At 39.1% G+C, this 13,750-nt stretch overlaps 1 protein-coding gene across 9 annotated transcripts in view; it reads left to right on the top strand.

Annotated features, from left to right (window-relative positions):
• Positions 1-13,750, top strand: part of anks1ab (ankyrin repeat and sterile alpha motif domain containing 1Ab) — a 43,970-nt gene that overhangs the window by 25,098 nt on the left and 5,122 nt on the right. For all 9 annotated transcript variants that reach the window (XR_006095427.1, XM_042405852.1, XM_042405855.1 and 6 more), the window contains 9 exons: positions 3,404-3,502; positions 4,608-4,754; positions 6,979-7,086; positions 7,882-8,052; positions 9,297-9,434; positions 9,648-9,719; positions 10,516-10,599; positions 10,749-10,886; positions 12,065-12,241. Coding sequence is in view for 8 of the 9 variants with exons in the window: in XM_042405852.1 (XP_042261786.1) it covers positions 3,404-3,502; positions 4,608-4,754; positions 6,979-7,086; positions 7,882-8,052; positions 9,297-9,434; positions 9,648-9,719; positions 10,516-10,599; positions 10,749-10,886; positions 12,065-12,241 (1,134 nt within the window). In the remaining variant the exon portion in view is untranslated. The remainder of the gene's footprint in view (positions 1-3,403; positions 3,503-4,607; positions 4,755-6,978; positions 7,087-7,881; positions 8,053-9,296; positions 9,435-9,647; positions 9,720-10,515; positions 10,600-10,748; positions 10,887-12,064; positions 12,242-13,750) is intronic.

The raw sequence follows: 13,750 nt of genomic DNA on the forward strand, positions 1-13,750 counted from the left end.
AGCATAATGTGATCACTTTTACTATGAGATGCTGTGCAGATAAAGGCTTTAGACTCAGATTTGTGTTTGTTCACGAAGTGACAACAAGCCCAACAGGTTGCGGTGTGTGTGTAGTCATAGTAAAGGAAGAGTGATATGGATTAGAGCTAGACCAATAAATTGCTGATATATCAGCCAATATGAGCTTATTGCAGATATTTGTGTATACGTTGGCCAATAACTGCAGTACAGAAACGCCAAGGATATGTGATAACAAATTTAAAGGATCTTTTTTTTCTCTTTATAATTATTTTGGGACATTGTATGATTTAATTTGATAGTGGACAGTAGAAAGGTGACAGGAAATGAAGCGAGATAGAGGTGATGAATAAAATTCAAGTCTGTAATCAAACTGGTAACATTGCCTTCATAGTGAATGGTATGAGTCTTAACCATGAGGCCACTTGGATGCCCCCTAAATCTAAATGTCTGTTTATGCTAGTGTATGAGTTATTTTTTAAAAAATCTGCCGATATATTATTATCATATTCAATATCGGTGTCTGCCTTTATATGGATAAAAATCTTTCATCACTGTCTTGTTATATTGCAATAATCAGATATACTTCATCATGATATATTACATTTTCTGTAATTTTAATTGAGAAACAGTTTCTAGATAAAAAATCCTGTTTTTCATTAATTAATCAAAAACAAAGGTAAATAAATAAATTGAAGCAATGATCCAGTAAATCCGATACCTCCATAAATCAGTCCTGCTTACTGATTAGCAACGTTGCCCACAACATCACCACACATCAACAGAGATGTTAAAGAAAGAGCTACCTCACTATAAACTGCACAGCAAAATCTCTACCGGTTGACTGATTTTTATCGCCTCAGGTTGTGTATTGTTATATCGCCCGATACTAATATGCAGTTATCTAGACATAATTTAAAGGAAAACAAAGCCACCGTATTGTTTCAACGACTGGGTCGGATGATTCCATGTTGATCAAGATTTCCGGGGCGTGAGATGAGGACTATGGGTCATTAGGCATTCTGATGTTCATTTTCATGCTAATGTGTCTGCTGGACTTGATGCATCAAGGAGATAAATCATTAGTTTCACAAGGCAAATTACACACGGATATTTACGAGGATGTGGAGGTTGCAAACAAGGGAAAGGTCAGAGTAGTCAGGCAGACATTGTGAATGTTTAATATTGTGCCCTTTTAGATTCTGCCAGACTAGTTTCAAAATGTGATCAATCTAAGTTCATGCTGAACTTAAACATCCAGAGTTTGTTTGCGGGATTCATTGCAAAGAAGAAGGCAGCACAATGTGTCTCTTCATTTAATTCAATGTCATGTTTGAATGCAGTTTTCGCCACAATGAGGAACAAAACTATGAAGCAGATTCTTATCACACTATCCATAACGTCTGTGAGCCAGAGGAAGACAAAATCCCCACCGTGTCTATTCTAATTCTGCAGTGGCAGGGATCTCAGCATGAGAGCTGTACTATACCTACAAACAGCCACTGTCACAGCTTAAGCACAGTGCCGCCTGGGAAGTTTCCTTGGTCCCGCCCACCAGAGCAAGAGAGCAAGCACTCACATGAGTCGGCAAGGCTCTCTGCATGTGATGATTGCTCTGAGATGCAGCTTTTGAGGGATCATAAATTATGAACAGCTGTGTGCCCATTCTCATAATTTTTACACGATGATTATCATTTTGTGCTCCTTTCATGCTACCAGAAGTGGGACGCCCGTAGCTTTCATTCTCTTGGCCTTCATGCCCGCACATTTCATTTACAGTCAAAAATTCCACATCATTTCTTTTTCTTAAGTGTTACGCTTTGTTGCTCTGATGTCCAAACTAATGTGGCGATGAGGAAAATTGTCTACTGCAAAACATCTTAGAAGTTCCCCATCAGGCATTTACATTGCATCTATCCTGCATTAATATTGCATCAGATTCTGCAGCTCCCTCTTTCACAAATGTTATAATATGGAACTCAACATACATATTGTAACACATAAATTAAGTCTTTTTTTTTTTTTTTATTGTCAGATCATTGTCACGCCTACTGACTCTTGAAAAACTAACAAAATTTGATTTTTCTAAACAATTCCTCTGTGGGGCAAAGCAATAGAGCAATTCTAATTCACTATTGCATTAACTGAGTGCATTTAGTGAGATGAAGGACTTCTACCATGGCTACATCTGCAAGTCGTATCAGATTAAATCAAACTACCATAGCTCATAAGCTATGTAAGAACTGAACCATACATTCCCGTCACATGTTTCAAATGCAGCATGAAATAATAAGTTTGCCGAGTCTCCCGAGGCATCATCAAACTTCAAACTGTGTTAATAGAAGTGGAGAATCTATTTTGGGCCTCCCTTACATCAGACCCCGCTTCATTTTGACCTTTATTCTAGCGATCAGCACCCTGATACAGGGCCTGTGAGTACTGCTGCATTGTGCTCTGAAGCCAATCCAGTAAGAGCAGATTGAATAAAGACTACAGAACATTTTAACATTCTTGGCCAAGAAGAATCAATCTGCAGCAGTCCACAGGGAAAAACGCTTAGCTCCACATTTTCAAGGTTCCCCTTGTATCTTTATTCCTGCCTATAAACCGGAATAAGATGACAAAGCAGCTGAAGCTGTGAATATGAACAACTACATGAAATAGACAAGAATCTGCTTGTCAGTCAAGATTTCAGGGACCCAAAAAAACCATTGTTGTTCATTGTGTCTGTTGTTCATTGTTTCGCTCCTAAATTAAGGAATTGTTACAAACTGTAGTGAAGTATTTTTATTCAATTTCCTTGTGGACTGTTTAGTTTCTATCAATGAAACACAGCGGCAAAGAGATCCTGTAGAAGCTGCTGCAGTTATGAACGCTTTGTTCCCACAGAGTTGCACCAGATCAGATTGATTACTCTTGGCATGCACAATTTATTTGACTTCATTGTCCTCCCACTCTGGTGTTACTGCTTGTGTCAGAGATGTGCATATTCTGCGTGTGTGTATGTGTGTGTGTGTGTTTGTGCAGATACAAGTTTGCCCCGGTAGTTATATTGTGGAATATGTCATGATACTTTTATTGACCTATGATCTTACACAGCCGTGTCTCATATGTCAGAATAGTGTGTTTTATGTGTAAATAATGCATGCATGTGTGTAAGTAGGGACATTTAAATTATTGCTTTGATATAGTTCATGATCGATTACTGATTTCTTCTTCTTGTATTGTACTATTGTATGTCCATATTGTATCTTGTCTCTGTGCTTGTGTGTGTGTGTACTTGTGTGTGTATGTGACTATTTGTTTGCATGCATGTGTGTATGAGTGCGGCTGTGTGTGAATGTGTTTATTTGTATTTGTGTCTCTTGCGTTTCCACACATGCAGGGAAGTAACGTGATGGAGGACCAGGATCTCAGAGACATTGGGATCACTGACCCAGGACACAGAAAGAAGATCCTCCACGCGGCACGCAGCTTGCCAAAGGTACTTAACATCATAACTTGACCTCAGCACTGAGAAAGGATAATGAAAAAAAAAAAGAGAAAGAACGTTGAATTGTTAACCTGCTTATGAAAATGAAAGATAAGCCAAAACAAATGGATAATAGTGGAAAATGTTATTTTGATTGTAGATAGATACAGTTGGCATTTTGTAGACCTGAACAATACTTCAGAGTTGAAAACGTCCAATATAGAACAATGGAAAAACATTTTTAAACATGCTAGTGGTGTGGCAAAGTTGGTCGGTCCAGACTGAAATATCTCAGCAACCATGAGGTTGACATTTGTAGTTTTGAGTCAAACACTGTATCTCAACAACTATTGTATGGATTGCCATGGAATTTGGTACATACATTAATGTGACCTTTAGGATGAATTGTAATAACTTTGATGACCCCCACCCCCTGACTATTCATTTAGTGCCATCATCAGGTAACATTTTCAATTTGTCCAATACTTCTTCAGCTTATGACTGAATACTTGCAAAACTAATGACATTCACATCAGCCCAGCTGTGCTAGTGCTAATTAGCAAATGTTAGCATGCTAACAAGCTAATCTTAGATGCGAACATTTGATCTGCTTAGCATCAGTATGTAAATTATAATTGTGAGCATGTGAGCATGCTGATGTTAGCATTTAGCTCAAAGCACCACTGTGTTGATGATGATATAGATTTGGTGGCAAACAAATCAAAAGTATGTTGTTGTTGTATGGGTAATAAGACTGCCTTATTAAAAAATTGAAACTAAGCTAAACTACATATTGCCTAGCCTACTGTATGTTGCTAATTCTAATTTTAAGTTGTACCCTACAAAATGCATTACAATTTTAAAGGGAAAATTTGTACATTATGTAAATGTAAAGGTTAAACATGGGTTGTAATTGAAAAAAATCTAAACATTTAGAATATATCCAAAGTTAGACTGATGTGTGACATATTGAAAAAAGCCGCCAGTGACGTAGAATTACAGACAGCACTGGAAAACAATATTAATATGCTGTATAGTTTCTCCGTTAAGTATTTTTCTGGATACAGAAATTATTTACTGTACTTGTACCTCTTACACTTCTTTCTCTACTCTTTAGGTAAAAGCACTGGGCTGTGATGGCAGCACATCTCTTGCCTCCTGGCTGGACGGCCTCGGCCTACATGAATATCTGCCCAACTTTCTTTCAAGCGGCTACCGCACACTGGAGTGTGTTAAGAACCTGTGGGAGCTGGAGATCGTCAATGTAAGGAAGCCATGGCTTACATTTATCATTTACCCAATAACCGTTGTTTACTCACTCATGTAGCAAAGGCTCATGGGTGGTGATGGACTCTATGTAGCCATCAACTGTCAAACCTGAGCCACACTGAACCATTTCTCAAACGACGGTCTCCTTAATCACATGACCACCTTCATTTATGGATTTTGTTTGAGGTTAAGAAGCACTTTAAAATGCAAGCCTGAAATAACAGAGAAGTGCTTGATGATGGAAGCATTTGCATAGAACTATAGCAGAAACATTTTCAAAATGACTGGGTAATTAGTAGATAACTGTAAATTAAGGAGCTATGTGGTGACTGATGACAGGGAAATATGTAATTATTTTTTATGGAAATAGTGTAGCATTTTATGATAATTTGTAATTACAATGGAGAACTAATTTCTTTGGGGTTAAAATCTGTGGTGGTTATGGAGAAACGCATGTATGAATTTGGTTTAATATTGTGTGTGTGTGTGTGTTTGGGTGAAGGCAGCGTTTTCCACATGTGGCTACAAGGTTAATCTGAATTGAGATGATTAAAGGGATAAGAAAGATTTAGGTTTATTTTTTTGGACTTTTCTCAAATCTTTACTTATCACTATGAAATACAGGATAGTTTTACCTCTTCTGGCTTCTAAAAAGTATTTTAATGATCCAAATTTAGAAGGAAAAGTCACTCTGCGGTTGAATTATTCACAGATATTCAGTATAAAGCCTGCAGTGAGGGGTCACAAGTAGCCGTTGTATCTTTTTTTAGCCACAATTTAAAGTTGGGAACAACTAACCAGATCCATTTATGGACTAACTACACATACAGTGAAATGCTAACATCTTCAAATCTACCAGTTTCCCTTAATGTCAGATACCAGTTTGTTACAGGTGTGATAACCAATCATGTAGAAGTTAGCATTGTTAAGTTTTAGGAGCAGAAGATGAGCATGTTTAAAGCAATCATATTTTTTTCACTTATCAATGCTTATCTATGTGTGTCTGGCTGTGATAAACACAAAGACAGCTGTGGCAAAATGGCAGAAACCGGCAACAGCTGCAGTAACAGCAGCAGCAGCAGCAGCAGCAGCAGCAGCAGCAGCAGCAGCAGCCTAACATACTGTATATGCAGTGTAGGAGGGACAGCGTCCAGCAGACTGCGATGCAGTACAGAAAGATGGGTGTGAGAGCAGGGCACATTACTTTCAGTGAGCAGTGTAGCAAAACTGCCTCTTGGCAGAATTCGCTTTGCCCATTACATCTCCTCCATCCTCTTCAGCATCTTACAGAAAATAGTATCAAGCATCAAGATGATCTATGAGCTGGTTTACATTCCTATATAATCCCAAGGCTCTTTATTACTATTTAAATTTACTCTTATTTCACACACACCTCATGCATACTGGTCTCTCTGGGATTCTGCACATGAGAATAATGAAAACCGCACCAGAAATCCAGACCAGTTGCCTTTTCTGTCTCTGACTCTCACTGAATAAATAATTGAAGCCTTCAGACAAAGAACCATATGAGCCTGTTATAGAATATTTTGTCCCAGCAACATAATTGCGAATGTAACATTAATCACTCGACATCCACCTTTACCGGATGAGCGTGAATGTTAATAGCCAATTATGCAAATATACAGTATTAAGATAATGAGTTTTGACTACATAAAATTAACCTATGTTTCATCCTCTGAGGATTTTAGCCACACAAGCTGAGATGGCTTTTGTAAAAGGTTTTAAGAGACAGAGATACTGTGGATAGGTGATCTTGTAGTCTTAAAATACTGTAAATTGAAAACGTATATTTAAAAAAAATGTGACAAATGAAGTGTAACTATGCCATTCAGTTACCTACAAATCATTTGCTTATTTGCATATTACCTGTATTTGTCCTATAAACCACAGAGTTCCTCTCTGTTATTTAAGCACTGTGTCCAAAAATGAATTGTGAATTATGGAGTGTCCCAGGAAGGAGACAGTGCTGTACTTCAAGCTTACGGCAAAACAGATTGAGGTTGAATTATTGACGAGAGTCATTTCTGTTTGCCTGTGGATGCCTGCCAGTGAGGGGTGCATGCCACCAACTCTGTGTCAGTGTATTTTGGATATATCTCTATTAGTTTTGTCTAGATAAGTTATTTTGTGTGAGTTATTGATGTGACAATGCACTGGGACGTCTGCCTCATATTGTGCGCTGATGTTGTCCTCTTTAGGTTATTAAGATTGGTCCCCTGGGCCACAGGAAGAGGATCATTGCCTCTCTAGCAGAGAGACCCTATGAAGAGGCTCCGACTAAGTCACGTCGTCTATCCCCGATTATGGTAAGACTCATACAGTTTACATTTATTATAGGTCTTCATTACTAGCTCTCCATTACATGGCATTGATTTGATGTCTGCTCGTCCTAGAATCCACAAAAAGACAGCACGATCCAAGAGCGAGGTTTTTATCTAAAGCACTTTATGGCATCAACAGTGTGAATCAGACTGCAGCGATGTTAGTGCCACTATTTAACATACTGTCAACACTTATTTGGTTAATAGATTGGGTATGCTCAATATGCCCAAGTAGAAGAGTAATTCTGCAGATGCCCTCAATATGACCCATATTCACAGTTTCAACATGCATTTGAGAGTTATAGAAAGATATGTATATAAGGTTCATACATTAGTTTAGAAAATAGTTCATAATGCTCAGTATTTCATGTTTGCATGCTGTTATTTTAATTATTGAACAACAATCAAAGCAGAGCTTAAGATGGAAGTTAAACAATGTTGCATGGAAAGCTGTGTTTCTATACCAACATCATTTTGTGAGAAAATGGATCCATTTCTTTCAGCAGCGGATGTCTAATTTTGGAATGAGATTTTTCAATATCGTTATGTTCACAACAGTTAAATACTCAGGGCTGATTTCCCAGGCAGATTAAACCGGGCTAAAAAGAATTGAGAATCTCCATGGAAGAGGCTCTTTTGTCGAGGATTAAGCTTGGATGTAGATCAGGGGAAGCCAGCCCATGTTAGACAGTGCTGTCAAAACATTCATCTGTGGTGTGCGTCTTCGTTTGTGTTTGCTTTTTGTGTGTCTGTGTGTGTGTGTTTGTGTTTGTGTGGCAGTTCCATGACCTCCTGTCCCAGACCACATCTCCCCTCAGTCAGATGGACCCCTACACCAGTCGCTCCATGGACATGCTCCTGCCTCTGACTGAGTCAGACCGGAGGCGGAGAGGAGTCGACCAAGACTGTAGTGTATCTCTGCGTTCCTATAGTGAGAGGCCGCGATCTGTAGTGAGTTCCACCTTCTGTCACTTCTCTGATCTTCCGTGAGGCCACCAAACTTATTCTCCATGAGCTTCTAGATGAAGAGTGAAGGAAGAGGATGCTGTACTGAGTTAAATGTGTCACGGTGTCATTGTATGATAATTTGGAGAGGAGAATTCTGTTAAGCCTAACATGATATGATCATAGCATCATGATATGTCAAAAGTCAAAACACCATAGCATTGAATTATTGCCCAGACCTACCTACCATTGTTTTAACTAGTCATAATAAAGGTGTTAAGGTAAGCTAGCATGCTGACTCTCTATCATAAATACCATGAAAATCAATAAAAAAAAATGAATAGCCAAGTTCCCCTTTTACCTAACTTTTACTGGAAGCACTGCAATCTTCAATGAATTGAATTATAACTCAGCTAGTGAGATCAAGAAAGATCATTTGTCTTCAGAGTAGCTCGAAATTTTAGAAATATTTTAATAACTAAAAATCCGATGCAACACCTCCAATCACTGTCATGATTCGCTGAATTTCTTTGGCTCCTCCATAAGAGAATGAACTAAGAATAACTCGCCGATCAAGTTTTACCATTTGCTAAAGGTCAAACTACGGCTCATACACAAACAAGTCAAGCATGCCTGGTTGGTTGACTCACTGAGGCCAAAGAGAAAATGGTGAGGAGCGACCACAAAAAAGGCGAAATGTTGCACGACTGCAGTACTCAGGGTTCATGATATGTAAAATCAATATTTATCATTTTCCCAAATGCTTAGTGGGTTATTGTGATTGGTATATTTTACTCTGACAAGTGATTTATGGAAGAGCTGAGCACAGTGCACATTAACCTAAAGGCCCAACCCAGTGCATGAATATTTATAAGCCTAACAGCAGATCAAAAAGGACTTCTATTGAAGTGCTGACCAAGCAGACTTCCCTTGCCTTCAAACTAATGTACAGCAGTCAGATGTCTTCCACCTCATCACCTTGACCAAGACACACAGATTTATACTTGGAGTCAGTGTGGCCACGAGTCTGCTTTTCAGCTCTAGTACGATGCACAATACACAGTGTACCATCACATTTCATTTTGTATACTGACTGAGATGTGGCTCTGTGAAAAACAGGGCCCTGACACAAAGACATCAGAGGCTTTCCACTGCCTCACAGAAGAATTTGATATGTTTCATGTCACTGGTGTTAGTTGTGTATTCTCTTTTTACTGCGTTCACCAACCAGTTATTTTGCATCTCTGCAGGACAGACAGAGTGAACGACACAAAGAGTCTCGTTTAAATCTACGGCCACCAAGCCACTCTGCTACCTACGCCACGGTGTCCGCCTGGCATCACCAGCCTGAGAAACTCATCCTGGACTCCTGCGGGTACGAGGCGACTGTAAGTCACTTTTACTATCGTCAACATGGATGCAGTTTATATACAACGCTGTAAAGAATGATACACTGTAAAGAAAATATTAAGCATGCCTACTGTTTCCCATGAAATAGACTGACCAGGGTCTCTATTCTGTACTGTATAGATGATTTGCAGTGTGTCAGCACCCATGTTGAAATTGACCCAACCCTGGTGTGTTTTGATTGTTTTTCCTAGTACCTAGGATCAATGATAATCAGGGATCTACGAGGGATTGAGTCCACACAAGATGCCTGCGCTAAAATTAGGGTAAGTATTACTGAAAAGCTTTAAAGGGGACATATCATGCACATTTCCAGGTCTATATTTTCTTTATTCTGGGGTTCTACTGGAATATCTTTGCATGATTTACAGTTCAAAAAACTGGAAGCTGCCCCTGGGCAGACTTCTGCCAGCTCTGGAGGATACGTAAACAAACAATAGTAGTCGGATTTGACTTCTTTTTCCTGTTCTTTACTCGAAATATAAACTTCTCAAATACATCCATACATGTTTGAATCTGATCTGAAGTATGAGAATGGACATCACGAACAAGTCGTGGAACAACCTTGGCAACAAAGGCTTCAGAATGGACGGCCATTTGTGGTCATGCGTGAGCGATCTAACATCAGTTTTATGGTGAATAAGAGGTAACTTACGAAGCAGGCTGAAGCCCTGGCTTTAGACTTGAAGGCTGCAGTTTTACAAATGTTCACCAGTTTTGGAACTTTGACCATGTTTAACACAGACATCTGAAATTATAACAGTATATAAATGACAGAAAATCACAAAACGCATGTCCCCTTTAAGATTATTTTTTTTGAAAAACAACTGAAAAGGGTTTTATTGATCGTCAAAATTTATTTATTCCAGTAAATAAACATTAATAATGTTGGACATTAAACTTGTTATAGAGGAAAAAACCTGTCTCACAATGACTTTTCCCAGTCTGGGCTCAATCTAGGGCATTCATATTTCTGTTATGCCATTTATAATGCATGAACTATTGTGTTTTGTCATACTAAATGCATTTGCCTTTCACTCTTTTTACCCTTGTTCATTGCAGAAATCAAAGGATTCAAGAAAGGGTCCAGTTGTCATACTGTCCATTACCTACAGAGGGGTCAAGTTCATTGATGCAGCCACAAAGGTAATGGGAAAGTATTTTGGTGTATCTCTCTCTGTTTGTCTCTTTATCGATCTGTCCAACCCAAACATTCCAGTTGATTGTCTCCGTCTCCATTAGTGGTTGGCTTCCAGTTAGCACTCACGTCCTTCCTGTCTCTCTCCTACCATTAGACCATAGTCGCAGAGCACGAGATAAGGAATATCTCATGTGCTGCCCAAGACCCAGATGACCTCTGCACTTTTGCTTACATCACCAAGGATCTGAAGAGTGGCCACCATTTCTGTCATGTCTTCAGCACTGTGGAAGTGGTGAGTACTGTCTCATTCTTAAAGAGTCTTGTATTCACTTTTTCGCTTGATTTAATAGAAATATGGTTCAGCTCTCTAGATAACAGTACACAATATAACTGTAATAGTATAAACAGCCATACAGTCCATTGATGAAAACCTTTAAACCTTTATAATTCTTTAAACTTGAGCTTTTTGTAAATTCACTAGAGAAAGATGTAGAGAAAACAGTGTCCTTTGTGGGATACCAAGTATCCCACAGTTAAAACTGCATGCAGCATCCAACGGACATTATTTTCCGTGATTGGCTCATTGAATGGCTTGATTGAAGCTCTCTCCCGCTATGCATGGCATTTCCATGTATAGACAGAGATTATGTTGTAATTTGTGTCTCAGTTTCTGTAAAGGTCGACAACAATCTTTTATCCCTGGCAGATGGACCACTGTGGAGTGTCAGTTAACTGCAGGGAAATAGCTCAAACTCAACTGTAATGATCAAAGTTTTCAGGCCAAAAGTCAGTTTTCTTTTTTTAGATTTTTTTTTTGGCATTTTTGCCTTTATTTGACAGTGACTAGTGAAGAAACAGGAAAAGGCAGGCAACAAGGTCAGAGAGATGGAGCGAAGGTCTATGGCTGGAATCAAACCAGGGATGTTGCAGTTATGTGGCATGCGCAGCAACCATTTGGCTACAGGGGCGCTCCCAAAACATGTTTGTTTATATTCAACACAACCGCTTTATGTGCACTATGTTCAAAATTGGCCTTTGCTTTTCAGTGAAAATGAGCATGATATTCAACCACGAGCCAGCGGATAATTACACTAAGTAATTATCCTAACAATGTGAGGAGCACTGCTTTTGTGTGCTGCACAATGTTTTTATGTGTGATTCACAACAACAAATTGTAGAAAAACAAGCCCAATGAAAAAATGGTAATTATAAAAGAATATTGTAACCATTTTAGAAGTCAAGATAAAGTATGTGTACCATTGGTTTATATAGACCAAGCTACAGCACTTTGTTAAATCTTTTCACAACACAATTGTAAAACCAGTATTAGAAAAAAAATGTGTGTAGTCTACTGTATGCCTTAAGGTTAATATAAATTCAGTAAAATCAAAAGACAACCGCTATGAGGAAGTTGTTTTGTGTCTTACTGTTTTAAACACACTTAACATTTTTTTTTTTTCATTCACACAGACACAGACCTACGAGATCATCCTGACACTGGGACAGGCGTTTGAGGTGGCTTATCAGATGGCGATCCAGACTAGGGCGAGACACTATGTCCCACCTTCTTCTCTGGGTTCAGAGGTCATAGAGACCAAAACCAGCCGTCCTGTATCTCAGTCATGGAGCAGCATGCGGAGATCAGCAGTGAGTACCACCCTACAAACCCTAAATCAGATGTGAATTTTTGTGTGAATGTGAGCGTGTCCATGAGCATTAAATTTGCTCTACTTGTTAAATGGAAAGAGAGCAGAAACACATCATTGTGCAATCATAATTCAGAAAAGGTACACAGACCTCATGACCGACTTTTTCCCTGCGACTGAATCCCCCATTGGGCCACCTACAAAGGAAGATTTGCTGTCTGTGTGGTAGAAAGTGATGAGTCATTACTTTGCTACCAATTTCATCACGCCCACCCCCCCCAACCCCCAACGCTGTGAGTCACTCAGATCAGCAAAGATTTTCTTTTTGTGCATATGTGAAACATGATGAATGAAGAGTTTTATTTGTTGCTTACAGGCGAACATATAATTTCCTCTGGGACTTTTCTGGGGGCTCATTTCCCCTCTGGTTGGACCCATCCACCTCTTCCTCGCTACTGATTTAGTGTGTTGCGTAAATGTTTGCGTATACGTTGAGCTACGCTTTGATGCATTGACCTCTCAGGCTGCATTGAGCACTCAGTGATCACTGTCACCTGAGAGAGCTGCACAGCTGAGAGCACGCACACTACTGGACCACATGCTTATGCAGAGACACAAATCACTTTGTTTTACTACCTGCCTGTAAAGATAATATATGGAGTAATCACAGAGCTGCATAATGAGCCTGGCTGGTTGTTTAAGTTTGAGATGAGAAGGCGGGAGACTCCTATCTGCTGCAATTTGCTTTGATGCTTTTTATTGCGATGTGAATGTAACCAAATTTAGTTGGTTTAAACAAGAACTGTGACACTTTTTGTAAGTTCCCCAACAAGAAATTGACTGTTTGCTAAGCCCTGTCCCCTTTAGTTACCTTTGCCTATCAAGCTTTCCATTAAAATAATAACGTTCGTAGATTAACCACTCAAAATTATTTGTAATTTCTGAAACAACAGGTCCTTGATTTCAGACAGAGGAAGACGAAAGCAGCCTCCCATTTCTAGCATGCGTTTTTTTTTTCCCTATTCTAACTATCAGTGACAGATTTTATCAGTGGTAGCTAGCTAGCTAATTAACATTAGCTCCTTGAGTTGGTTGAAAACTCTGTTTACGGCCAATGTTTACAGCTGACTCATATTAAAATAAATATCCTGTAAAAGGGGTCTTAAATATACACTCGGTGGCTGCATACATGTGCTAAAAGTCTGAGGATAAAGCTACATGTCCCAGTTAGCACCGTCACCAGCTAATGATCCATGTTAATAAAGAAACTGCATATTTCTTGTTTGGCAGTGAGGAGCTAGTTAGTCCTCTTATTATAAGTATGACATAAGACGTAGAACTGTTACCTAACATAACCCTGTTATCACTTGTAGCATTATGAGAGAAAAGGTTGTTATAATGAGGAGTAACCAATGTGTCTGGCTGTCTCGGGTAAAGCTGGCTGGTGTTTGCTGCAGTGTAAACTTCCCCAACTCCAATAAAGAGCAGGATAGAGCTGCTGACTTTAGCC

This window comes from Thunnus maccoyii, chromosome 3 (assembly GCF_910596095.1).
Source record: "Thunnus maccoyii chromosome 3, fThuMac1.1, whole genome shotgun sequence".
Classification (NCBI taxonomy): Eukaryota; Metazoa; Chordata; class Actinopteri; order Scombriformes; family Scombridae; genus Thunnus; species Thunnus maccoyii.